Source organism: Siphateles boraxobius, unplaced genomic scaffold (genome assembly GCF_051911475.1).
Source record: "Siphateles boraxobius isolate OS27281-9 unplaced genomic scaffold, OSU_SipBor_1 19, whole genome shotgun sequence".
NCBI lineage: Eukaryota > Metazoa > Chordata > Actinopteri > Cypriniformes > Leuciscidae > Siphateles > Siphateles boraxobius.
Genome location: NW_027508799.1, coordinates 29,884,743 through 29,909,029, shown reverse-complemented (window position 1 = coordinate 29,909,029; position 24,287 = coordinate 29,884,743). Strand labels below are relative to the sequence as shown.

The 24,287-nt window shown below is 37.5% G+C and overlaps 4 protein-coding genes across 7 annotated transcripts; 2 read left to right on the top strand and 2 right to left on the bottom strand.

The window, feature by feature from the left end:
- Nucleotides 1–121: 121 nt before the first annotated feature.
- On the top strand, nucleotides 122–7,992 carry kitlgb (kit ligand b). The gene is made up of 8 exons (XM_077234902.1): nucleotides 122–405; nucleotides 612–719; nucleotides 1,049–1,105; nucleotides 1,543–1,701; nucleotides 1,787–1,958; nucleotides 3,968–4,068; nucleotides 4,279–4,439; nucleotides 4,540–7,992. Exons 1-8 carry the CDS (start codon nucleotides 382–384, stop codon nucleotides 4,580–4,582), a joined length of 825 nt encoding a protein of 274 aa, XP_077091017.1. The 5' UTR covers nucleotides 122–381; the 3' UTR covers nucleotides 4,583–7,992.
- Nucleotides 5,839–12,010, bottom strand: LOC143742180 (CD82 antigen). Of its 3 annotated transcripts, none has more exons than XM_077234899.1 (9): nucleotides 11,886–12,010; nucleotides 11,611–11,700; nucleotides 11,262–11,340; nucleotides 10,910–11,025; nucleotides 10,736–10,810; nucleotides 10,496–10,597; nucleotides 10,222–10,383; nucleotides 10,023–10,106; nucleotides 5,839–8,686 (listed from the first exon to the last, which is right to left on the bottom strand). In XM_077234899.1, exons 2-9 carry the CDS (start codon nucleotides 11,674–11,676, stop codon nucleotides 8,315–8,317), a joined length of 1,056 nt encoding a protein of 351 aa, XP_077091014.1. In that variant the 5' UTR covers nucleotides 11,677–11,700; nucleotides 11,886–12,010; the 3' UTR covers nucleotides 5,839–8,314. The 3 variants fall into 3 exon arrangements, with proteins under 3 accessions (XP_077091014.1, XP_077091016.1, XP_077091015.1); XM_077234901.1 differs by having other exon boundaries at nucleotides 11,611–11,713; nucleotides 11,886–12,000; XM_077234900.1 differs by lacking the exon at nucleotides 11,886–12,010 and having other exon boundaries at nucleotides 11,611–11,803.
- A 709-nt stretch (nucleotides 12,011–12,719) lies between these two features.
- On the top strand, nucleotides 12,720–13,967 carry lsm8 (LSM8 homolog, U6 small nuclear RNA associated). The gene is made up of 4 exons (XM_077234926.1): nucleotides 12,720–12,853; nucleotides 13,355–13,395; nucleotides 13,480–13,607; nucleotides 13,701–13,967. The coding sequence occupies exons 1-4, from the start codon at nucleotides 12,823–12,825 to the stop codon at nucleotides 13,789–13,791; spliced, it is 291 nt and encodes a 96-aa protein (XP_077091041.1). The 5' UTR covers nucleotides 12,720–12,822; the 3' UTR covers nucleotides 13,792–13,967.
- Nucleotides 13,968–22,929, bottom strand: tymp (thymidine phosphorylase). Of its 2 annotated transcripts, none has more exons than XM_077234925.1 (10): nucleotides 22,805–22,929; nucleotides 21,972–22,143; nucleotides 21,458–21,654; nucleotides 20,964–21,062; nucleotides 19,645–19,774; nucleotides 19,452–19,570; nucleotides 17,484–17,646; nucleotides 16,648–16,875; nucleotides 16,308–16,448; nucleotides 13,968–15,889 (listed from the first exon to the last, which is right to left on the bottom strand). In XM_077234925.1, the coding sequence occupies exons 2-10, from the start codon at nucleotides 22,105–22,107 to the stop codon at nucleotides 15,732–15,734; spliced, it is 1,371 nt and encodes a 456-aa protein (XP_077091040.1). In that variant the 5' UTR covers nucleotides 22,108–22,143; nucleotides 22,805–22,929; the 3' UTR covers nucleotides 13,968–15,731. The 2 variants fall into 2 exon arrangements, with proteins under 2 accessions (XP_077091040.1, XP_077091039.1); XM_077234924.1 differs by having other exon boundaries at nucleotides 21,972–22,166; nucleotides 22,805–22,925.
- Between the last annotated feature and the right edge of the window lie 1,358 nt (nucleotides 22,930–24,287).

The window sequence follows — 24,287 nt, the reverse complement described above, 5'->3', positions numbered from 1 at the left end:
AAAGGGCACACAGCAAATTCCCATGTTACTTGTGATGAGCTCTAAGTGAGTCACAGAACCTCCTTTGAATAGTTTTCCTCAATTTTTACACATAAAAGTGAGTCAAAGCGCCCTACCTCTTAAACACAGAGGACAAGTCCATCCGCCCCCATTCAATTCACAGAAGCGCTTCAGGGCGAAATTACGCACAGGCGTCGCGCGCTCAGCACGCCATGCTCTCCATCGGGACCGTAGGAGAAAGACACGCCACAACCACTGATCCCCATCCCGTCCTGTGATTATCTCCATTCAGATGAGCAGGCGGAAACATGCCTGCATTCCGCTGTCAGGGAAAGCGAAGAAAGTAAGGAGACGTACGGCTGATTTGTTTTTAATAATCCCATGTTCCACATGAGGGAGATTAAGGTGAGTACACTTACTTTTGGGGACGCGCACGCACACAGCGTGACCAACTCACTTTCTATGCAATCGTTGATTACTTTTCATTACTTATTGGGGTTGTATTGTCAAATGATTATAATTAAGAACACGATCATGTGATCATGTTCAGACGGGATGGGCGTTATTACTGTCTTTAATACTGTAACTACATTGAGACTTTTTCGTTACAGATCGGAGAAAGCATTTGTGTATTAGTGTTGCTTTTTTCTGGGCTTGTGACGTGCTCAGGTGTTTTTGGAAGCCCTTTAACTGATGATGTGGCCACGTTGGAAACATTGGTAAGATCTGCAACAGAGTTTCTATTCAGGCTGGTTGGTTTACTGGTCACTCAGGCTGGCCTGAAGGCTGGTTTTAGTGGGATTTTGAGCTGTTTCTCGTCTGGTCACGCTGAAATACCAGTTGAAGACCAGCTTAGCCTGCTTGAAGATTTAGATCAACAAACCATCTTAGGCTAATTTTCCAGCAGGGAAATCAATGACATTTGTAAAAATGTTCAACACTAGTCAGGACTTTTTTTTCTAAATTTTTTCCTCTTTTTTCCCCAATGACCAATTGAAATAGTATACATTTTATACAGCCAACCAATTCTTGTTTTTCAACCCATCAGAGTGAGAACATTCCCAGTGACTACAGAATCCCTATCGACTTCATCACCAAGGATGTGGTTAGTGTGATACATGATAATATTTGATAATACGTGTGCATCTACAGTGGTCCAAAATCATATTTGGACAATTGAGCTGCGCTTATGAATTTAATTATTGCATTAGAGGATAAAATATCAGACCACATGGCAAACAAATGATGCAAAGCTTTCCTCTCAACAAACATTTTTGGTATTCATAAAAAAATCAATTTATCTGTTTCATCATGTAAACCATACAAACTTTTTATCTGGAAATGTCTTGAAAATGCAATCATGCATGTTTCTTTTAACTACATAGTCCTTGGTTTGAAATTTTGATATTGCGTGCTAGTGTCCGAATTAATTTTGAGGCCATCAGCAGATAAAACATTATGTTTCACATGGGGACAGAGTTTTTGTGGTTTGTGCCGGTTCCAGGAGTGACGCCTAAACATTTTTCTTTTCTGATATTTAAGGGTGGAGCTTGTTGGCTATATGTAAACCTGTATAAAGTTGAAAGCAGTTTAAGAACATTGGCCCTCAAGTTTGGCAACCTGTCCACCAATAAAGCCAACATCACTATTTTTATAACAATGCTGCAGGGTTTCCGTTTCACTCTGGAGGGAGAGGAGCTGGTAATTACCTCTAATTTACATTCGTATTCTTTGAAACGTCGTTGTCATGGCTGTCGGCTCACTCTGGTTTGTTTGTCTTCACTAGGAGATGACGATGCAAACATTCGAATGTCACTACAAAAGGGTAAAGTGGGCAACTAGACGTTACTTCAACCATGTTAAAGAGGTTCTTGCAGTGGCCGGGTCCACTCTCGGCGAGTTTCGTCACTGCACACCTCCCCCCTGCCAGACACCCGCAGCCCCTCCTTTCACACCAGGTGAATGCACAGAATATTGTTTTGTTATGAATATGATGCATGAGCAGGCGTAGATCGAATCTGAGGTTTTTTGGAGGGGAAATATCTACAGAATGGATGCGAAGATAATAAAGCAGCGGATATGTTAAATTTCCAATTCTGTGGAAAACTGTTGATGTTTTTCAGGGTTCCAAGGAGGCAGATTCCATCATGAGTTTGTTCAAAGTTGAGTACATGCATGCAAAATTTGAGCATATGTGTGCAAAACACACACTATAGCAGGTAAATCAGTAGTCTTGCTGTTTGTAAAGCAGGAGTGTAGCATTAACCAAGCAGGCAGTGGCATTCTCGAGAATTGTGTGAAAGCATATTTCGGAGGGTCCAGCATGAGAATGTCATTGAGACTCCATAAAGATATGATTTACTGAGTCTGCTGTGGCAGAACTGGACAGGCCACTACAAAGCCCAGACCTGTTTTTAACATAGACTTTTGTCTTGTTCTTTAAAAATGTAAATGTGAAAAATATATTCTTTAAGTATTCTCAATATAATGTTGAGTTTTAGTTGACAGAAAGTGCTAAATTAAATATTAAAACAGTTGAATAGGCCTACAATATGAATTCTGTCCTTGTTGTGAGAACGTGAGCTCCTAAAATATTGTAATACAGTATTATGAATTATTAATGTTTTTTTTTAATTCATTGTCTGTGTTTTAGTGCATTGTTATGGAAAGACCGTAGTCACAACATGAATTCTGATTAGCACGTAACTTTTATAAATGTTTAATCTCATATGTACAAGATGCGTTTCATTTGACCAATAATCAGATTGTGCTGATTAAATGGATAAATCCTGCTAAAATTACAATACTTAGTTTCTTAAACTCTTGGTGTTTTTGAGGGAACTGCAGTTTTTTTTGATTTGATAAAAAAAAATCATTCAAATATAAAATTAAAATAAATAAATAAATTTAAAATGAAAGCATTTATAGCAAAATTTCATTATTTTATTTGTTTACCTCATGTCATGTGACCATCAACTGACATCAGAGAACTGTGAACATGTGAATGTGTTATTATTGAAATATTAACATAAGATCTCAGGGGCTACTTTAAATATTTTGTTTGGCTGAAAAAAACAAGGATTTTTTTTAAAAAAGTTGTGACATTTTAGGTTCAGTTTTAGGGTAATGAGGATGCCTGCAAAGTTTTGACACTCTGAGGTGTTGTGGAATGTGTGTACAAAATTTCTGACGATTTTGATGTTCATGGGTCAATTTCACCCGTAATTTCATGGTTAACCGCATCTGCACACACCCAAAATAAAAAGAAAAAATGTATGTAATTTTTATGTCAGTTTCTCAACTACCATCTGAGAGTATTTAAAATTACATTTATGCATTTGGCAGACACTTTTATCCCAAAGAAATGTACACTGCGTTGAAGGCGTACATTTTTATCAGTTCAAGTATTTGAAATGCATGATTTCGACATTGCTAGCGCCATGCTCTTCTGTTTGAGCTCCAGGAAAGCACACAAAAATAAAACAAAACGTTACAAAAAAGTTACAAAACTGGTTATAATATTCGCATTTCAAAAATGGTTAAAAAATGGTTGTTAAATACAGTTTTAAAGATAATTTGTTTGCGTGAGAATTATTAATATTAAAAGGTTTACTGTTTTTATCTGATTTCGCCTGAATCCAATTAGGGTCCATTTGACCCGCAACATAAAAATCTTCCCCGAAATTCAAACATAATACAAGTTTAACTACCAACTACCAGGAGATTATCACTGGCTCACTGATGCTCTTGTGTTTGAATGGAAGCAAATTTCCCAACATATAGAAAGCCTTCTCAAAAGAATGGAAGACGCTATGAGGATAAGCTCCTTATTAGTGCCAATGCTTTTGAAATTAAATGTTCAGCAAACACAAATGGGTGTGGTGTTCAGATGTCCACATACTTCTTGCTATATTGTGTAGTGTACACGTAAGAACTAATAAGGTAATGTGCTTTTATGTTCTGGCAGGCCAAAGCAGACAGCAAAACGGTATGAACGGAGCGATTCATGGGCTCCTGGCGGTGCTCATCATCCCCTGCATGGCGCTTCTTGTTCTCTCTGTCAGGATGGTAAGTTAGTACCCTTATATATAACACAATATATAACCATTTTTACAAGCAGAAGTAGCTTTTCCCTGCGTCACTATAGTGAGGAAGCCCTGAAGGCGTTCAATGAAATTTTTGGCATTTTTGCATTGACATGCTTCAAGAACACCCGTGTCTTGCATGTCTCAATAAGGTCAATTATGACAGAAAATACATGGTTAACTCAATCTGCAGGTATTTACAAAAGGAAGCTGTTGTCCACAAAGAATGCATGAAGTTGCTCTCAGTTTGTCTGAGCCCCAAGACGGAGCTGAAGAAAGCAGAACCGAGCCCCACAGCGGAGCTGCGCGAGGGGACTCTGATTCTGGTTCCAGCTCCAGCAGTCAACAGGACAGGTAGCAGTCTGTTAGTTGCAACAAGTCTTTGTCTTTTTACCAGTTAGTAAACAAGACCTAACAAAGCCAATTTTTCCATCACCATGTGGCATCCTCACAGGGCGTGGCTGGATTCTTTAGGGTGTGCAGACACAGAGGTTTAATCAAAAATGCATGAGGGAAACCAACGGAAACAGCAGTATTTTTGTGGTCGGAATCACCGGATTTGTGAAGCGGACAATGAAGGGAATATTTTGGCGGTGACAGGAGGGATGCATCAGATGTTTCTAGATTTACTCATCAAGCCCGTACCTGTTCACCACAAAAAACATTAGGCTGAAGAGACAAATCGAAACTTGTGTCTGGTCCATTAACCATCAATGAGAATCCGGGATGCCATCCTAAAAACAGCCATGGAAAAAACCTTTATGATTTCATCCGGCAGGAAGTGTATCTCTTTGATGGGCTCGTTGGCTGGTCGGCTGCAATGCCCGCGGCAGCTCGTTGGTTTTGAGGAACGCTACTGGTCCTGCAGGCCTCTGTGCAGAGGATAAATGGCTTTTTTGTGCCAGCGCCCCATTGCATGAGGACGGTGGTTAATGTTGCACCAGAAAACGTCTCTGGAACAGAGCATGGGCTTGTCTAGAAACACGTTTGATTTAGAGCATGGACAACAGTGCTAAGATTTTTGGCGTTTTACTACTCATTAATTCACTGATACTGATGGAGGGGATCTTGAAGCCCTTGATGCGTGTCTGTGAACACTGGATCCTCACAAGATCCGGTTCTTCTGTAGAGGGAGGTATCAGACATCACACCCTTGCTTCCTCCACTTTGGCTTTCACATGTCCAAACTCGGTCTCTCTCACACAAACACACTCCAGCTGGAAGAATCCAACATCTCTGTCCCACTTGAGAGGGTCTGTAAGCCAGGTCATCGGTCCGATTGCGTTGAATTAACTAGCTTGGTCGTGTACACATGCTCACACACTCTGGCGGCGCAACAAGAGCTGATTGTTTTCGAAACAATATGGGGAAACCCAGAGAGCATGAGAAAAGAGCTCACATGATAAAGATGTAACATTAACATGACTCATGTCCCATAATTTAATCTCACTTGCTATAGAATCTCTCGCTCATTCTCTTCCGGTGTCTGTTTTTCTACTCACTGTAGCTAAATAACATTTATGTCATGAGATTAAGGCCAATTGAGTAGATTAGAATAGATTTTTTGTGTGATTAGAACAGCATTTTGAATAGAAATCTATTTTGTTTTTAAAGGGGTTGGTCACCCAAAACTGAAAATCATTTACTGATCATGATATCGTACTTACTTACTTTCTTCCATAGAACACAAAAGGAGAGGTTTTGACGAATGTTCATGCTGCCTATTTCCATACAAGAAAACCCCCAAAACCAATGAAACAAATTTAGTTTATTTTGAAGATATTAAGCACAAACATACTTTAAGACAAACATTTCCCAAAAAGAAGTTTGTTTGGTTCTGTCTGGTAAACATATTCATTGTTAATGTGAACTACACCTTTTCTAAGACAGGTTTGTGATCTGACTTCATACAACACCAGTTAGTTAAAAGATATTGTAAAATTAAGTGAGATGTGAGAGTGCAAAAATTGGGTTTGCTTTTTGCACTTGGTTTGTTGATGCCACTTGGTTTGATATTTTGTATCTAATGCAATTTAATTCAAACATTAAATCCGACTTAAGAGTCCAAATACATTTTCTAAAGGGATTTTGAAGTGCAATGCGATTTGTGAAAAACCTCTGTAAATATCGACTTAAATGGGCCATATGTGGAATTCAGAAACTCTTGTTTTTAGCGACACCGGTGGGCATTAAGTGAACTGCAGCCAGCAACTTGTGCTTGCATTTATGCTCAGGTAATGCACAAGAGACTGTACGTGATTCAAGGCCCTGATATACTCACAGCGAAGTTCTTTTTCGTTCTTCGTTTAGAATATGTAAATAAATATGTGCTGTGCACTTTCCTCTCAATAACAAACCAAACACACAACAAAATGACAGCGTGGAGAAAGCAGCAGTTAAGAAAGCATCTGATCATAGCGATGTGGATATATTAAAATTAAAATTGCACCGTTTACACTGGCTCTTTCAGCATTATCCTGAACATTGTATAAGCATTTGTTCATGTGTCAATGAACGGAAGAGTGGCTCTCAGGAGCACGGTTAAACGTCACATCTTTTTTTCTGGGCAAAAATATCCAGAGTTCTTCACATAAAAATCAGTTTACAGGCTTTCATAGATAACCTCGGAATTCGGTGAAGTTTCATTTCAAGCAGTTCACGCACTGGCAATAAAAATAATTCATGAAAATTCTTACATATAGCCCCTTTATATGTCAGTTTATTGTGCTTAAAAGCTGACATTTGACTCCAGAATATTGTCCATGAGTCATGTGGACGGTTTTCAAACGTTTTTTTTTTGGTGCTTTTGTGTTATTTTTGGAGCTTAACAGGCCATTGTTACAATACAAGAGCAGCATGAACATTCTTCAAAACGTCTTATTTTGTGCTCCACACAACGTGAGGGTGCATACATGACAGTTTTTGTTTTTAGATAAACTATTCCTTTAAAATATGAACTAAAGAAAACTTTTATGCCATTTTCGAAGAGTTTCTGTTTTTTCGTGCATCCCAGATAGTCCTGAAAATCCCCCATTGACTCATTGTGCATCACTCTGTCATTCTCCAGAGCGGAATCAGGTACTGGCAGTGGAAATCTCAAGCTCCTCTCCATGTAACTTTCTCTTTTGTCTCCATCAATGCGTGCGCTGTCAACTGTTGTCGTAAAGCATGACTGCCAACTCATAACCGCACGAGGTCGATAATGTCAGCCTGGCTATCATCAACCACAGAGCGACCGTAACAAAGGGCCCTCTCATGCGGACAGAAACGCCGCTCTTTATGGTCTATAGTGAGTGTCGTCCATCAAACTTCAGTCAAAGCCCACTCTTGACTCGCCGACTCAGCTTCCGACACACACACAGATACATTCACACACTGAACGGCCCCCAGTGTCATTAACATCAAGTCTTGACTCATAAAGCAGGTCTGAAGTGTGCAATGCTTTACTAAACAACCCCACGAATCATCTGAAAGTCACAGAGCAATCTCCGTGGCACGAAAGCAAAGGATGACTAATGGTTTACGTGCATTTTAAATACATCTTTGTGTGTTTTTTGTTCTCTATTGATTAGTAATAATCAAAATAATGTAAATATAGCTGTTGAATATAAAACATGTTTATTTTTAATTGTATAGTTTAAGTAGAAAACAGGTAGATTTTTTATCCTTTATTTAAAAATAGTAACAATTTTTTATTTTATATTCATTAATATTTTCGATCTAAAACAGTGTTGTAAAATTGAATAGTAATATTCTTGCAAGTTATATTGTGTGGATTGTCTCATACTGTAACGGTTATGATTTCAGGTCAGTATTTTTATATAATTACACTTCTACAGTGTTGCAATACCTGTAAACTTGTCATGGGGCATTCAAATAAAAGCTTAAGATAAAATCTTTCAAAAAATGAGTAAATTGTCTGTCATGGAACCCAAAACAGACGTCTACAGCAATATGTTGAGTTGCTGTTAAAAAGCTTTTGACCTGAGAGGTCTGGAATGAATTTTTTGAGAAAGCGATGCTGGTTGTCGTTAAAATGACAAACGATACCCCTGGGAACAGGCACAAACCTGAACTTAGTGAAACAAAACAATGGTCTTACGAGAAGGTTTTACGTGTCTTTGGTCAGACATAGACCGCAGCTTGCTCTTTGTACAGCATGTTATTTTTAAAACACCAAATTAGCCCATCCCAATCTGATCACGTTACTCCAGAGAAGAAATATGGCTTTAGTAATCATCATGATGGTAGTTCTGGTGATGCATATACCCCTGATCATAACTGCCATTATAGCTCTGTTGGTGTTGCAAATTATGAGGGCTAGTATTGTACATTTGACTGTTGCCCTGTTCGTAAAATACAGGATTGTTACATTGATCATGATTCTCATCAGCATATTTCCTGTGTGGATAGTTGCCACTGTCCATTTGAGGGTTAGGGGTTTGAATTTCAAACTGATTTTCTGTACTGTACTGCAGCTGGTGTTCAGGCTCTGCTGCGGGATTCTCCTCCATTGCGTTCAGCAGATTATTGGGATGCAGTTCCCTCGTCTTGCGGCCAATGAATTTGCAGGTTTGGACGCCAAAGATAAACTGAAGAATCTGAGCATCATGAGACAAAACGATCCAAATGCATTAGATTTGTGCAAGTTTTTTTTTTATATCAAAATACTTTAAAATAAGGTTCTATTTGTAATAGAACTACATAACTACATACATAAGTTAACATCTAACTAACTACATAAGTTAACATCCCAGCTAAAAACGTTTGGTTCCCAGCAGAACATCCCCAGAACAGATATCCTAACGTTCTCTGTTGGTTAGCCAGGAAAGTTTTCTTTACATAAAAAGAATGTTTCCTGTTGGTTTGGAGAACATTTTGTACATTCCCAGAATGTTCACATTAAGTTCTCGGAACGAAGTTTCCCTAACCTCTTGACTCTGATATAATTTACCCTGCTGTACCTCAGTAATCATCAGCACTGCCACATCCTATAGTATAAGTGACATGGAAGATTGATGGACATCAATAATCTCTAGCCTACTTCAAACCATGTCTTGTTTTGATCTATTGTTTAATCATTGGAAATAATCCAAGCACATAAATCATTATATGGAGGATTAAATTTGTCCATTAAAATGTAAGATTTCGTATAGCTTGTATGTACCACAATAACCCAGATTTATATTAAATTACATTATAATATGTACATGAAGAATTGGAGACAACTATTGGACATCTCCATGGAGCAGCAAGCATTACAACAGAGAAAGAAACCTCAAGGTTGATCCAGGGAAATGTGTGCAAATATATACATCCAAAAAATCCTGTAGCAGATCTAGGCAGGTGGAGCTGGGGGAGGTGGAGGGTTTCAGAGGAGCTCTGATAGCGTGCCGCAGGACTAGCTTACAGCAAACACTGAACCAGACTATTTAAATGTCTCATTGGCTCATTGACAATCTCATTGGCTGCAGGATCAATGATGTAATTGCTTGTAGATTGTATTTAAAGACCATCAGCCTGCGCCTTCTAGAGTTTCAAGACTGAACTAGATATTTAATACATGAACTAACATCAAACTAATGGGATCTTATGGTAAAGTGCTACCAAAATTTCAGTTTAAAGCAGTTTAAAAATATTCCAGGTTAAATACAGTTTAAACTTAATCACTAAAAGTGCATTGCATTATGGACTTACCTGGGAGAAATATAAAGTACAACAGATATATTTATTTTTTATTTTATTTTAGCTGTACAAGTCAAAAATGCTTATTTTTTTTATGTGTTACTTACAAGAGAGAAAATACAAGTTATTTATTTTATTTTATTTACTTTAGCTGTATAAGTCCAAGATGTCAACTTGTACTTAACCCAGAATACTATTTTAATTGGTTACATGTTTTGTGAAAAATCATTTAGTTCTTTGCTCTCTCTTTACCTGAATCAAAAAAAGGCCAACCTCCATTCCAAGTATTACAGCTATATTCGTCTCTAGCCAGTCCCCAAGAACCTTCTCACAGCCCTATCACCAAAAAAGAAAAAGAAAAAAAAGAAAAAGGTTTTAGTGTGCAAATTAAATCAACAGGGAAAAAGATTAAGTAAAGGTTGGGATGATGGAAAAAGGCAACACATGTTACCGTTGTATAGATGTCTGAACCATTTCCAAAGCTGTGTGTTCCATCCAGAATTGGGCAGGTACCATTGAAACAGGAGCACGGGTAGATGTCAGCCTCTCCCAGGGATTCAATAACGGTGTTATTCCTCCATTCATTTGAGGTCAGTCTACCACAGCATTTTGCCTACAGCGTAGATAAATTAAGAAAGTATCTCTATCAAATCACCTTGCTATAGCTGATTGTCAGAAAAGACTGTTGCATTCCTGATCAGTAAAGGTGTAAATCATGCACGTACAGCAGTCTGTACACTGTCTAGAAGTTTCCAGGACGTTTGGGTTTCATTTCCTCCATACTGCCTAATGATGCCGTCCACATTTTCCCTCAAAAATTGCCCAATCTGGTAACATTCGACATATGCATTCGGTTAGACAATTTGTTTAATCGTTATATCAAGCAGTTACTCTTAGCGAATGTCTAAAGTGAATTTGAAGTCAGCTGTGATTTTCCGTACTGTATTAATAAAGCAAATACTTGCCTTCTGCCTTTGTATTAATAGCACTAAGGTGATGAAAATCTGACCCAGTATGATGACGATTAAGAAGCACAGGTACTGAAAAAAAAAACAGAAAAGATGAAATGTTAACAGCAAGCTTTAATAACAGCTAGCGTAAAAGTTATCATCAATGTCTTTGTGTACTTTCATGCTTACAAATATGATGAAACATCTGCTCTCAAAATAGGCACCAGCACAACCCAGCAAAGACACACTAACCACAAGAAGTCCTATGAAAAAGAGCCCCCCAGCCACCACCTTTACGTCCTGTCCTGAGAGAGCGCACGTTTCGCTTCATTAACACCACAAAATCAGATACAAGGACAAACGCTCACTCTAAATTGGCTATGGATGGTATGACTCTTTTTTTAATGAGAGACAACATCTTGCCCTAAAACATTATTATAGGTACTATTATGCAAATTGCAATAAACATGTATTGTGTAAGATAACTCGTATTTTGAGTTAAAACATAATGATAGACTATATCACAAACAAGAAAACTTACCGGAGCTGAGGACACTTACAAAGCTGTCTTTGTCAAACAAAATCCAAGCAGAACACGCAAAAATGCTGATGCCAAGAATCTGTCGAGATTATTTAATCTGTTACTTGTTTGTACATGTCATGCATGAATTTAGATGTTTTATTTGAAGGTCCTCATACAGAAATCTATGTCTTTATATATTAGTGTCAGAAAACGAGCACATCACATTATGGGCTGAATGTCAATGTCCACTGTATGATTCATATATCTGATTGCTGTCCAGGAAGCTCTTTGGAACTAACAAACATAAAATGTCTCTAAAATCCTTACCAATAACATACAGATCTATAGTTCCTATATTTAATCTTACCACAAAGAAGGAATTGACAAGCATTAGAAAGAATTTCAGGATCTGAAGTTTGTCGTCTGCTTTCATGTTGCCTTTAACAAACCGTGACAGCTTCACATGAAACCTAAAAGAGGTCGTTTGGAAACAGACAAGACAAATATAAGTTACAAAAAAAACATATTCCTTGAAGAATAGCTTTCACAAAGAAATTAAAAACAAAATACTGATTAACACATCAAAACTACCTGTCCATTGCTTAAGAGCAACAGGAATTCACTTTCAAAGGTTTGAATTACCTGTATTGCTAAACCAGTTTTCCTTGTTATTTGTCCAATTTAGAATGGTAAAAGTCTGAAAAACTGTCTGAAGTTTTTACGTTATACATCCATTTTTCTTCTGTGGTTCAAGTATGTTTATTTCATATACCATCTGGTAACATAATGGTTTCCTGGAGATCCTTGTAATGTATCTCAAGCTTAAAGTTCACTTCCTCATAACAACATAAATGATTCACTTTAACAATCACTTGTGTTGTGCTTTCTGCATGTGCCCAGCGTTTTGTGTTTTAATGAGGGGTTTTGGCAGGCTTCAGAATTTGAAAAAATAATTATCTTATTTCCCTTTGCTATATTGTGCAATGGTTTGTTTAGTTTTTTGTTGTTTCACCAGTTTCATCCATTAATAAAAAGGTACCAAGAAGTAGGCTACCATGGTTTGAACGGTGGCTATTTTGGATGGTAACTAGTTTGGACTTGTATCCTGATTATAATAAAATGAACTACCTTGGAATTCCATGTAAATATAATTAGCATGATAATAATTTAAGGAATCAAAGTAGCATCTGATATCATCACAGTACCATTATACTGCTACAACACTTTTGTGTTAGTGCCATCGTCATCATTCATCATCATCATCATTATTATCATCATCATCAGTACTTCCATCGGCCCCCACTGTGACACTGAAACAATTTGCCTTTTCAACAAGAACTGATTCTAATCTCAAAAGTTGAGAAGAAACCTATAGCTGCGCCATCTGCTGGACAAATACATGAATTACCATTATGTTCTATTGCTCATACTCGACTAGGTCTGCCTGTTGTTGAGCTTGATAGGTCATCGGCTACTCAAGTCTCTCCATTTTCATTTCCGGCTCAGGTCGCAGCTGAACGAATGTGTTTCGTTGTAGTTTCACTCGAGCCCAGGTGGATTTAAACACGCACCAACAGAGATGTCTACTGCTCTCGAGAGTTACATTAACCGTATCCTTTGAAACAGTTCATGATGAGCACAGTGACAGTGTTGTAGCTCAATGAATATGGGCATTTTGTTGTTTTAATTGCAGTGTTTATGTTTCAATGGACGCGAGATGTGGCGCGCGAGCAAGTGATTTAGCATGTAATGAACGTGATAAAGCCATCATCGCGTTTTAGTGTGCATTTACTACACAACAGTACTGTATTACAGTGTATATGCATAATGCATGGATACATTGTGTCTGGTTAGTGGTTATGTGTTTGTACCATGTAACGTTAACGTTATACTATATAAGAATGCATGTAACATGTCTGATGATTATATACATTTATTAGAAATATGGTATTTAAGCATACATAATTTGTTATTTGACCATGTTCGTGCTGTGTACTAGATTATATACGTTAATTTAATATTTATATGTGAACTGCCTAAGTTGTAGTGTGTGTGTTAGAGATATGTAGCTTTACTGATGTCTTTATAAGCCTGAACTGACATATTTCAAGGTACGGTTGCAATCGTCACATCAGATGGCAGGATGATTGTGGTGAGTTTTTCCTCATGTTCTTAAGTAAACATTGTTTGTGTGCATTAATAAAGCAGCCTGCTTATGACATTGTCTTGATCTTAGGGCACACTAAAGGGTTTCGATCAGACAATCAACCTCATCCTGGATGAAAGCCACGAGCGGGTGTTCAGCTCTTCCCAGGGAGTAGAGCAGGTGGTTCTGGGACTGTATATTGTCAGAGGTGATAATGTGTAAGTATTATGCTCCTAGTATTTCTCATACTTAGACTTCATTGGATTTTTGAAGCCATAATAGTAACAGACTTGTATGTTTATTTGTTTAAGGGCTGTTATTGGTGAAATCGATGAAGAAACCGATTCTGCGCTGGATCTTGGAAACATAAGAGCAGAACCGCTGAACTCTGTGGTGCACTGATGCCTCCCAAACAAGGACAGAAACATACACATTTAGATGAAACTCCCCATCTCTTACCCTAGGAAATCTGCAGGCATCGAAAGCAGCTATATTATTTGCTATTTTTAATCTTGAAGAAAATAGACTGAGTGCATATCTTTTTTTTACGTGTGTTGAAATAAAAAAAGTGGAAATTATTTGATTTAAATATTTCTTTATTTCTGATGGAGGGGAAAAACAAGGTGATGAAGACTGATGTAAGTATCAGATTCCTGTCAAAATTTTAACTTTAGCAAGACTTTATATTTTTCATGAATATAAACTGTAAATATGCATCTCTCAAAGAAATATCAGTGTTATATTTCACACCAAAGTCATAAAGAAAATGAATCAGAATCAGAATCACACATTACATAAGGGGTTCACACTATGCTGTCATGTTGGACATCATTTGTACCACTATATGGCAGCAAAGACTACCTTACCGTACCATCTATACAACCTCTTTTTATTACAAAGAAAAAGATAATCACTATTAGTGTGTCTGATTAAATACACAGAGAAAAACATAAATTAAGCACCAGGGTTATGCTTTATGGGTGTTTTGAAGTGCAAAAAAATGTGAAAATAAAGTCAGCACAATCATTTTAAAACACCCAAATAGAATTAACTTTGTGGAATCAGATTCCTTTTACCTTCTGACAGATAAATATGTTAGGGTATCATCATGGATGCTTACAAGAAGAACGAGAGCAGACCCTGTTTTCTGAGAACACAGTAAATGCTGTGCGGTTTTAGCCCCAAATTTGCAAACAAATGCCTGGAAAAGCACATTAGTGCTTGTTCATGTGAGTGACTGATCATAGATGTTTGTGGCCTGTTATGCTGCAGTTCATCTAGTAGTCAGTGGTGGCAGCAGTCACTGCTTTACCAGTGTGCTCAATCCTGCTCCAGGAGATCCACCTTCCAGCTCCTGATCCAACACACCTGCCTGTAATCTACAGGTTCAGTCTGAAGGCCTTGATCATCTGGTTTAGGTGAATCTAAACTTTGCAGGAAGGCAGATCTCAAGGACAGGATTGAGCAGACCTGGGCTACAGTAATATTTCAGCTACTGGTAAGCAAGTATGTTAACCCTCTAGTGTATTTCTGTCACTTCTGACCGGAATTTAGTTTTACACATCTTTTAAAAAATCGTAGCTTCATCGGAATGGTACGAAACTTGGTGACTTTAATGGTACTTGGTATATGAACACATAAAAAAATTGGGGACAGGATTTGAAAAGTCTAAGTGGTTGTCAAAAAAATAGTCACACTCTGGTCCTTCGGGTCAAAGTGACCGCCATATAGGAAATGAATGGGAAATTGGCAAAAATATGAAAATACAGTTTTTTTTGTGTGCGTACAATCTACAAATCAGCCACGATGCAGAAAACAAGCACACAACAGTGAAGGGGTTAATCTCTAAAACATCAAGAGTGCAGTACAGACAAATCCACTCACACACACTCTTATACACACAAAAACACACACACACACACACACACAAATGAACGTGTGTCATTGCAAAAGCTAATTTTGGGAAATGTGTGAAATAAAAGCAATTATCCATCAATGTAAGAAATAAAGTGCACAGCAATGAAAGCATGCGACTGTAAGCCATCAAGGTTGCAAAATAGACACACACACACACACACACACACACACAGGGAAATATGAGACTGGTGAAACTAACAGAGAAATGTGAGAATATGTGAAATAAAATCAGTTACAGTTAGTTACAAATAAAGTTAAACAAAGTACCACAGAGGGTTAAAAGATTTTCCAGATGCAGAGCTCAAAAGTCAGTGTCGCTCTTTGTCTGTCATGCTCTTCTTGTAAAACCTCCCTAGCGCATCAGGTAAAGAACATTGTTCCTAAGGATCAGTACATTCAGAATGAAACCTACTTCACAAGCTTTCTTAAGACATGCTGGGATTGTTTGGTCCGATGAATTCTGCCACACACGGCACTGCCTTGTATTCGTTGAGACTGCCAATGACCAATGCTTTCTGCAGGACAGAATACTGGTCTGTACTCAGATCTGGGCTATTGTGATGAATCCTGATCCATGATTCACCTGCCAATTGAATCAATAGTGTATCAACACAGATTTGTCTTAAATAACACTACAGAGATTTAGGCTGTGTTTGAAATATTGTACAACTATGCTTCCCACATTGAAATTTGTCCTTCCATTTCCAGTGTGAACCAGGAGAAAGATTGAAATAAATCTTGACTCATTATTTGATAGGATTGCCAAAAGTCTTGTGCCAAAGTAAAAAATTACACTTAAAATTAACTACATTTACAAATAACAGCATTTCTGAGATTGCTGCATGCAATGTGGTAATGTCATGTGACATTCTTAAATGTTTATTGTTGCATATTGAATACTTTTTCATATACCATTTTTAATAGTAGTCTGTATGCTATTTTGTAAGCAGTATGTTAGTTTTTTGTTCCATTCATAATAATTGAGGTAGATGGAGACTAACCATTCTGTACCTGCTGTCCCATCTTAACCAAGATCTCTGCTCCCACGCTATGATCTATTTTCTCTCCCGATTTAGTACGTCCCGCCCCTAACTTGTGCAGCACTTCAGCCAGGGCCAAACCATCAATGTCCAAAACGGCTCCTGTCAATCAAACGGTTCACACATACACACACAATGGCTGCTGCTGAGATAATGGACGTGATGATTGCATGCAGATGAATAACAGTGAATATTAATAGCGAGCTCTGTGCGATCTGTTTATAATCATGCCTGTGCTGTTAGTGTTATGTAAAATAATTAACATATTTGATTCTCAAACGAGAACATGGAACATAATTACCATCATCTAGCACCTTAAGCTCTGTCTGATGTGCTGCACGCCTCATGTGCTGAAAGTAGTCGGTCTCGTCTGAGCACAGGGAACGTGCAACAACATCAGACACACCCTGAGCCTCCAGCATCGCCTGGAACTTTTCCAGGGCTTCTCCATTCTTCAGCTTTTGAGCGATTTCCTTTTTCCCGCTCTCTAGAGTAAAGTGGGGGCCACACATCCACAGGAGATATCCACCTAAATATAATGACACTTTTATGCTTCTTTATCGCAGATATTTGTGGACAATTTGACTGGAAGAACATCACAATTGGACATTAGGTTCCACTATGTCATCTTAGGGTGTGTTCAAACTTGGCAGGTTTGATTCGATTAGAATGAACTCTGGTGCGATTACTCTGTCAATGCAGTTTGTTTGAATAAGTGTGAACGCTGCCTTCTGAACCCTGATGCAAGGGGACCGAGACCCGCTGAAAAGATGGGCCTCGCTCTGCTTCTAAATGAACTCTGATGCGGTTTGACTGAAATATGAACTAAACAGGGACCAAAGACATGTAAACCTACCAAAATTGATGTCTCTTTTCAGCGGATCTTCATTTGTGTGCAAATTGTGTGGAATTTCTGTTCTCCTTTTGACAACTTTACACATCGCAAAATACGTTTTTTGTGTGTGTTGTTTGTTTTTTGTATCATTAGGTTTGGTCTTAAAAATGATAGTGTGAACACTAAGCAAACCAGGACTAAATGTATTATTTTCATTTTTTTTTGTCTGAACCAAAAGAACCAAAGTACAAGTGTGAACACACCCTTACAGTGGGATGTTTAAAAATGGTTCTTTTCCTTACCTAAAATTGTTACCAGTTCTGTGAGATCATCGGGCCCTCGTCCTTTAAGACACTCAAGGGCTTCACACACCTCAACCGCATTTCCTACACACTGGCCAATAGGCGCGTCCATTCGGCTAAGCACCGCCCCTGTCTTCACACCCAGCCTGTTGCCTGCAGTGACCTATTGGCACATGGACACCAGGATTGGGTGACAATGAGAGTTGAATTAAGAATGCCAATTCAAATCATTAACTGGTTTGAATTTGAGTTAAGTTTGGCACAGACACTGCATAGACAGACTGCACAGACGGACTTATTTTCAAATGGAACCATTTATTCTCAAGTATTACAGCTGTATCTTAATGCCATCTTTTTATTAATGGGCCAGTATCACTGATATTAATATAGCTAATGATGTCTCTATGAAAATTATTTCCCCCAAAATTTTAAACATTTGTTAGGCTTCAAAAAATAACTTTATTTAAAGTGAACTTAAAACAATCCTCACTTAAACCAATAATAAATGTCATATTTATCTGTACCTTTCCTGTCTAACAGGTATGAAATATACAGAAATTGAATAGGGTTATAAAATAGTCCGCACTGCATAAATTATAAATTAAATTAGATTAATCCTTATTAAAGCTACAAGCGTTCTGTAGTCAAAAAGTAGTTAGTAGTTTTCTTTGTTCCCTTTGTTCTTAGGTTAACTTTACTGACATAGAGAATTAGTGGCTGCTGTCACTTTAAGATCTGCCGCTGCTGACAGGATCTCAAGCATCTCATTCTCTCACCACTCTTTAATTCCATTCTCCATCATGACGGACAAGTGTTTTTTTTTTTTTTTTTACTGCTAGTGGCATAGTGAAGCTTTTTGTGGCAGACTATGCAAAAACAAGCTCCAGGCTCCGGAGGTTTACTGCACCAAGTGCCTAAAAACTTCCCGTTTTGTCCTCTTTCTATAGAAAGCTTGAAATGTGTACTTTTAAACAAAATAATTAAAAACGAGCAGAAATGGGCTGCTCTCTGCTAAATTCGTCTGAAGTGTGCATTTATCTCTATAGGCGCATTCACGTACCGCGAAGATGGCCAGTCAGCATCGTCAAATTTATCTTTGCAGTTGACACTTACAGAAAACACTAGTTATTAATAAAGAATTCAAATGTTTAATGCATAACCATTACTTTTGCCGTTTTTTTTCTGGCAAGCTTATGCGTGCGTTGAGATGCAGAATAGGCAATATATTACGAAAACGCTCATTATGGTTTAGCATTCTCTCCCATATAGTATACATAACTTCCAACCCAACTTCAGTCGTGCACGGGCAGGGGCAGCCCTACTTATTTCACATATTTTCTAACCAGCACATCACTGCGGCGTTCTGAGCAATCTTCAAAAAGCTTCGAACCGGAAAAGGACAACTGGCTTCCGGTTCAAATAGATAGGTTCCGGTGGATAGATTATAGGGCCTGTTCACATATCGCGTCTTTTGCGCGCTCAAGTTCATTATTTCAAATGTAGCCGCGCGCGCTCATAATGGAAGCAACGCGCGCGTTTTTTCCAAGCACGTCCTCGCCGAAAGTGCCTCCGACTGTAATTTGCAGCCTGATAAATAAATTTTGCCTGCGCCGGAGGCCGGACCTGCCCTCAAGCCGGAAATCCGGCCCCCGGCTTAAAGCCCTGGAATTCTTTAATTCTGAATTTTGCTCATGCCTGATGGACATTCAAGTTAATTTTGGATGCAACTTCCAAAAAATCACACAGAAATCACACAGGTGCATGTCTAAATGTGGCCAGTCTAATGAGTTCCTCAACTTATGACTTTTTCCCCATGGAAAGTTTTCTTCTCTTTGGTCTTTTCTTGTGAGCATGTGGGCCAGGACTGCTACTCTTCAAAACTGTCTGCAAGATGCCACTGAATAGATATACAGATCGTTTTATTCTAATGGCATGCACGCAAACGGAAAACGGAATAAGCTCTCTTACCAGTGACTGAGCAAGTTTGCGAGCACTATCCAGATCTGTATACAGAGCAGCCCTGCCAAACTTCACATCTAACACAAGAGCATTCAGACCTTCAGCTCCTTTCTTAGAAATTATGGAGCCTGTACAGAACATGGACAAAATAATCAGAAGTAGGGTTAACACGGTGATGAGAAGCTGTCCAGGGTAATCTTACCAGTGATAAGAGGAAGACTATCAACAGTCGATGTGGCGTCTCTGACGCCATAGAGAACACGATCTGCTGGCACCAGACTCTCTGTCTGTCCCACAATGCAACAGCCCACATCTTGTAGGATCTGCTTCACCTAGAAGAATAATGTAATATAATATTACATTTTAATCTTTTTTTGTAAAAATCCGGATTTATGAAGGAAACGCTTGTTTTAAACTCTTGTGTCTACTGACATTTATGACATCCGCAATTTCAAACATTTCAATGCTTGTGATAACTTTTGTGAACTCTACAACAAATAAATCCAGCTAATTACTCTTCGACAGCGATGCCATACAAATATACAGATCTACCGAAAAAACAGAAGTTCAAACACAATATTCTAAAGACGGCTGTGCACTTGTTTCTCATAAGGTCTATAGTACAGAATTACTGAAGTAAGAGTACGATTATAGTAACCTTTTATTGAGTTATAACTTTGGCCGCTAAGAAATGTGTTTGATTTGTAAAATATTGTGTATGCTAAATCTTTGGTTTTGGGTGAGACAATATTCTATGATAAATCAGTACATGGGCTACATTCATTTACATACATTTCATTATAAGGATTAGAGTCACTGGTAAAAATGAATTTGATGATGCCCATATTCAATATCAACATTAAGTAAACATAATTGAGCAGAGCATGGAAGACACGGTTAGCTGGAATTTAGCTCGAGTGGATGATGTCAGTATGTATTATTTATTTTCTCGAAATCATGATTCCCTGATGATTCCAGTAAAGTCGGCATGAAACAGAAGTCTGAACTGCGATAGTCTTTTCTTCCCTATTGTGTCAAATGTGTAAAACGGCTTCTTGAACAAAGTTCCTGTTTTATAACTTTTTTAAACTTCTTAGTTACTTTAATAAATAGCTGTCATCCTTTTTATAAAGAATTAAGCATAGAGTCAAATATTTTTAAAACCCTTGACTTGTTATTACCCTTCAAATTGTTTTTGACAACCTGGCTCATATAGTGGCAAACTATCCTCATAACAAAAGGATCCTGTTCAGCATGTTGCAACATGGATTAAGAATATGAAGTTGTATGGTCTCTAAAATGTGCTTCAATTTTCAATTACTTATTTTAAATGCCATTCATATTTAACAATATTTATTTATAGGTATTATTTAATACTCATTTTTAATATTTTAATAATAGAAAAATAGAGGGATTGTATTTGCTACAATCGAACAAGCCAAAATTGATGCCTTAATTTTTGTAAAAATCAAACTGACCATTAGTTCAGGTGTAAACAAATCCCACTTGTTCCCACATTACCTGTTGTACGGATTGGTTGACATTAAACCCAGGGATAGACTCCAGCTTGTCCAGGGTGCCACCTGTATGTGCCAGTCCTCGTCCACTTATCATGGGCACCTAGAAAAAAACCCCATACATGTCTAGAGTAACTAGTTGCATTATTTAACAATAAATTCAGGATGGCGGTGGCAATATGTAACTGAAATGAAAATGTGGCCTAGAAACTTAGCAGATTGTTCCATATTTAGGTTTTTAAATTCCATAGTTTTGTTAGAATTTGAATTTCATAGTTTAAAATAGCCTATACACTCCCTGCCGACAGCTGTTTCACTGTGCATTGGAATTTAAGATCACACGACTTGAAATAAAATTTTGTTCTTCAACATGTTAATTTTACAAATTCATTCATGAAATTACTAAAGATTATTTCGTTTTTATGTTGTCGAATGTGGTTTGAGACTTTGAACTTTATATATTAGGATTTGGGAAATTGGTCAACGTGTTTCTCATACCTTACAGCCACACGCAGCCAGAGCAGGAGCGAGTGGAAGGCTGATTTTGTCTCCAACCCCACCGGTTGAGTGTTTGTCTACCACACGCCATTCCTCCGGCCATTTTAACATATCCCCAGAGTTCATCATCTCTCTCGTCAATGCCAGAGTCTCTTCATCGGTCATGTTCTTCTGCCATATGGCCATTAGCATAGCACCTGTGCCGTTACAAAACAACTGTTTTTGTAAAATTCCACCCAAAAGTATTCTTTGCTTGTGTCTTCTTAAAGGTAGGGTAGGCAATTTGTTTTATTCAGGCATGAGAAATGAGGTAATTTAACGGCGTCTCTCGTCTCGTGACGCTTAGCAGACTCTGCTGTGTGCGTTCATGTGTTTTGAAGGAGGTGTGGCTTTGGAGCCGCTCTGAATGGAGGGAGGGATCATACTTTCGAAACTAGCTTGCTATTGCTAGCCTCCCCGAAATTGCCTACCATACCTTTAACTGTACCCTGAATTTAGGTGATTATGGTCTTACCTATTTGACTGTCCTGGATGGCTCCTGATGTGACTCCTTGCACAAATGTGCGTATCTCTGCTGGACTGAGTTGGTCACCGTCTCGTTTCCGTTTTATAAGCTCAGGGAAACTAATTGTGTTGTCATTAGATGGCATCTTTACTTCGGATTATATGTCTTCTCCAGTCAAGAGCTTTGTGAGGCATAAAACAGGAACTTTGTCCAATGGAAATATTTTGTAGGTTTAGATTTTACTCTGGTTATGCCAAAGTTGATTTCATTTTATAATGACACTTGTCCAGCTCATAAAATATTGCGGTTCATTTAAGTTATCTGTTTACACAGTAAAAAGATCAAAATACACAATATATTTAATAACTATAAAGTTTAATAATTATATAACTTTTTTAACATTCATACTTTTTTTCTGAAATAAGATGCTGAAATTAGGTTTTGAGGTGGTATTTTTTTAAATGATAAAACAATAGATATATTCATGGAAATAATATAACCTGTATTTATAGAAATCAATGTACTGTAAATGAGGTTAGAGGAGTTGGGACCTCGGCCAATCACAGTTCACTGCAGTTATAAATAAATGATCTACAAAAACACTGCAAACTGAACATTGTAAATATCAAAAAACGCTTTTGTAAATTCAAGACTGAAAGTGACAAAACCTCTCATTACATCCGACAAATCGTTTTATTCTAATGCTCAGTATTTTTTTTTTTATAAATCTGTTAACTCCGACATCATAGAAAAGTGTATCAAAAATTCATAAGTCTGGTTTATATTCAAGTTCAACATCTGATAGCACAGATAAATGTGAACAAATAAAAGCAAACACTTACCGTCTCTTACTGAGTGCAGAGTAATAGCGGTACTGCACTCTCTCCCATCACGTGTCAGTGACGCATTAACCAGTCTCTTCTGAATGTCAGTCCGTGTCATGAACGTGCATGTTTTGTCAATAGATTTACACTGGCTTCCATCTGTGGAATTAGGCAGCATTGCCTGCCAATGAACTCCAGTAGTCCTTTTGTTTAATAATGATAAAATATCTTATGTAATATAAATTATTGGTAACGTTTCATAAAAAACTTTCATGAATGAGAATAATTGCTATTATATAAACAGCTTTGGTGTGAGCAATGTGTCCATATGTTACATAACTAACTTTAGTATACTTTAATCTTTATCTTATACGTATCTTTCATTCATATTTTAATGTATGAGTTTTGATCTGCATTTTTTTATGGAGCAGGGCTAGTTGTCACAAGAGCCATATGTCAACCAAAGGTTCTGAGTCAAAAGTCCAATTGCATAAAAAAAAGTTGAACTGTGCACTCAGAAAACTTTTTTAATAGTAAATGCCAGGTTAAGGCATGTAGTCACATGTTTTATGTGTTGTGGTTTTATACAAATTATTAACTATAATTTTTGTTGGCCCAAACAATTTTTTGTAAGTTAGCTACGATTTAGATTTGTTTTGCTGTTTCTTGAATTATGCTGTTTTATAGACTATTTGTTTAAATTGTTACTGAAATGTCATTGAACATCCCATAACTACATTTTGAAAACAGATATGTTGTGATTTTTTTTTTACTTAGCAATTCAAACAAAGATTTTCCTTTCAAATTAGTTTAATCAGAATGCCATAGTGACAACATCTCCCGTAGGCCCTATGCGACAAAGTGCATCATTGAAAAATGTTTATGCATCCAATAAAGCATATAATTAGGGCTGGGTAAAAAAAAAAATGATTTCTCAATATTTTTAATCAATTCTCATTTTTATGAACAGATAAATCCCAACGAATGAAAAGAACATTGTAGTGCCTTCCTTCCAATAAATTGCAATAAGTGTTGTTACTATGAGGATATTATGGGAAATATTGCAAGATACTGAACTAAAGTCTGAAATTTTAAATTATGTCCATTTTATTACAAAATTCAAACAATAAATACCGTTTTGGCGCTCTTTCATGTGACAGATCCCTGTAACGCCTCAGATAAGATCAAGCGAAGCCAGCCACGTGAACTGATCGTCTCTTCCGCTTTACTAGTTACAGCACGAAATAAACATGAATGGACATCAGGTATGTTAAAAGATACAGTAAAACTTACCGAAATCCGTATCATTTCTCATGTAATCGCTCAATCGGTGTTTCAACAGCGGGAAATACGTCGATAAAACAGCATGAGAACAACGTAAATTTACCTTAGAATAGCCATTCAATGACCAACTTGTTAGTCAGCTAGAAAAATGAAGTCTAGAGAGGAGATTTTTGCTAACATCTTCACCATATTACACACTGTGGTGGAAATTTTAAAC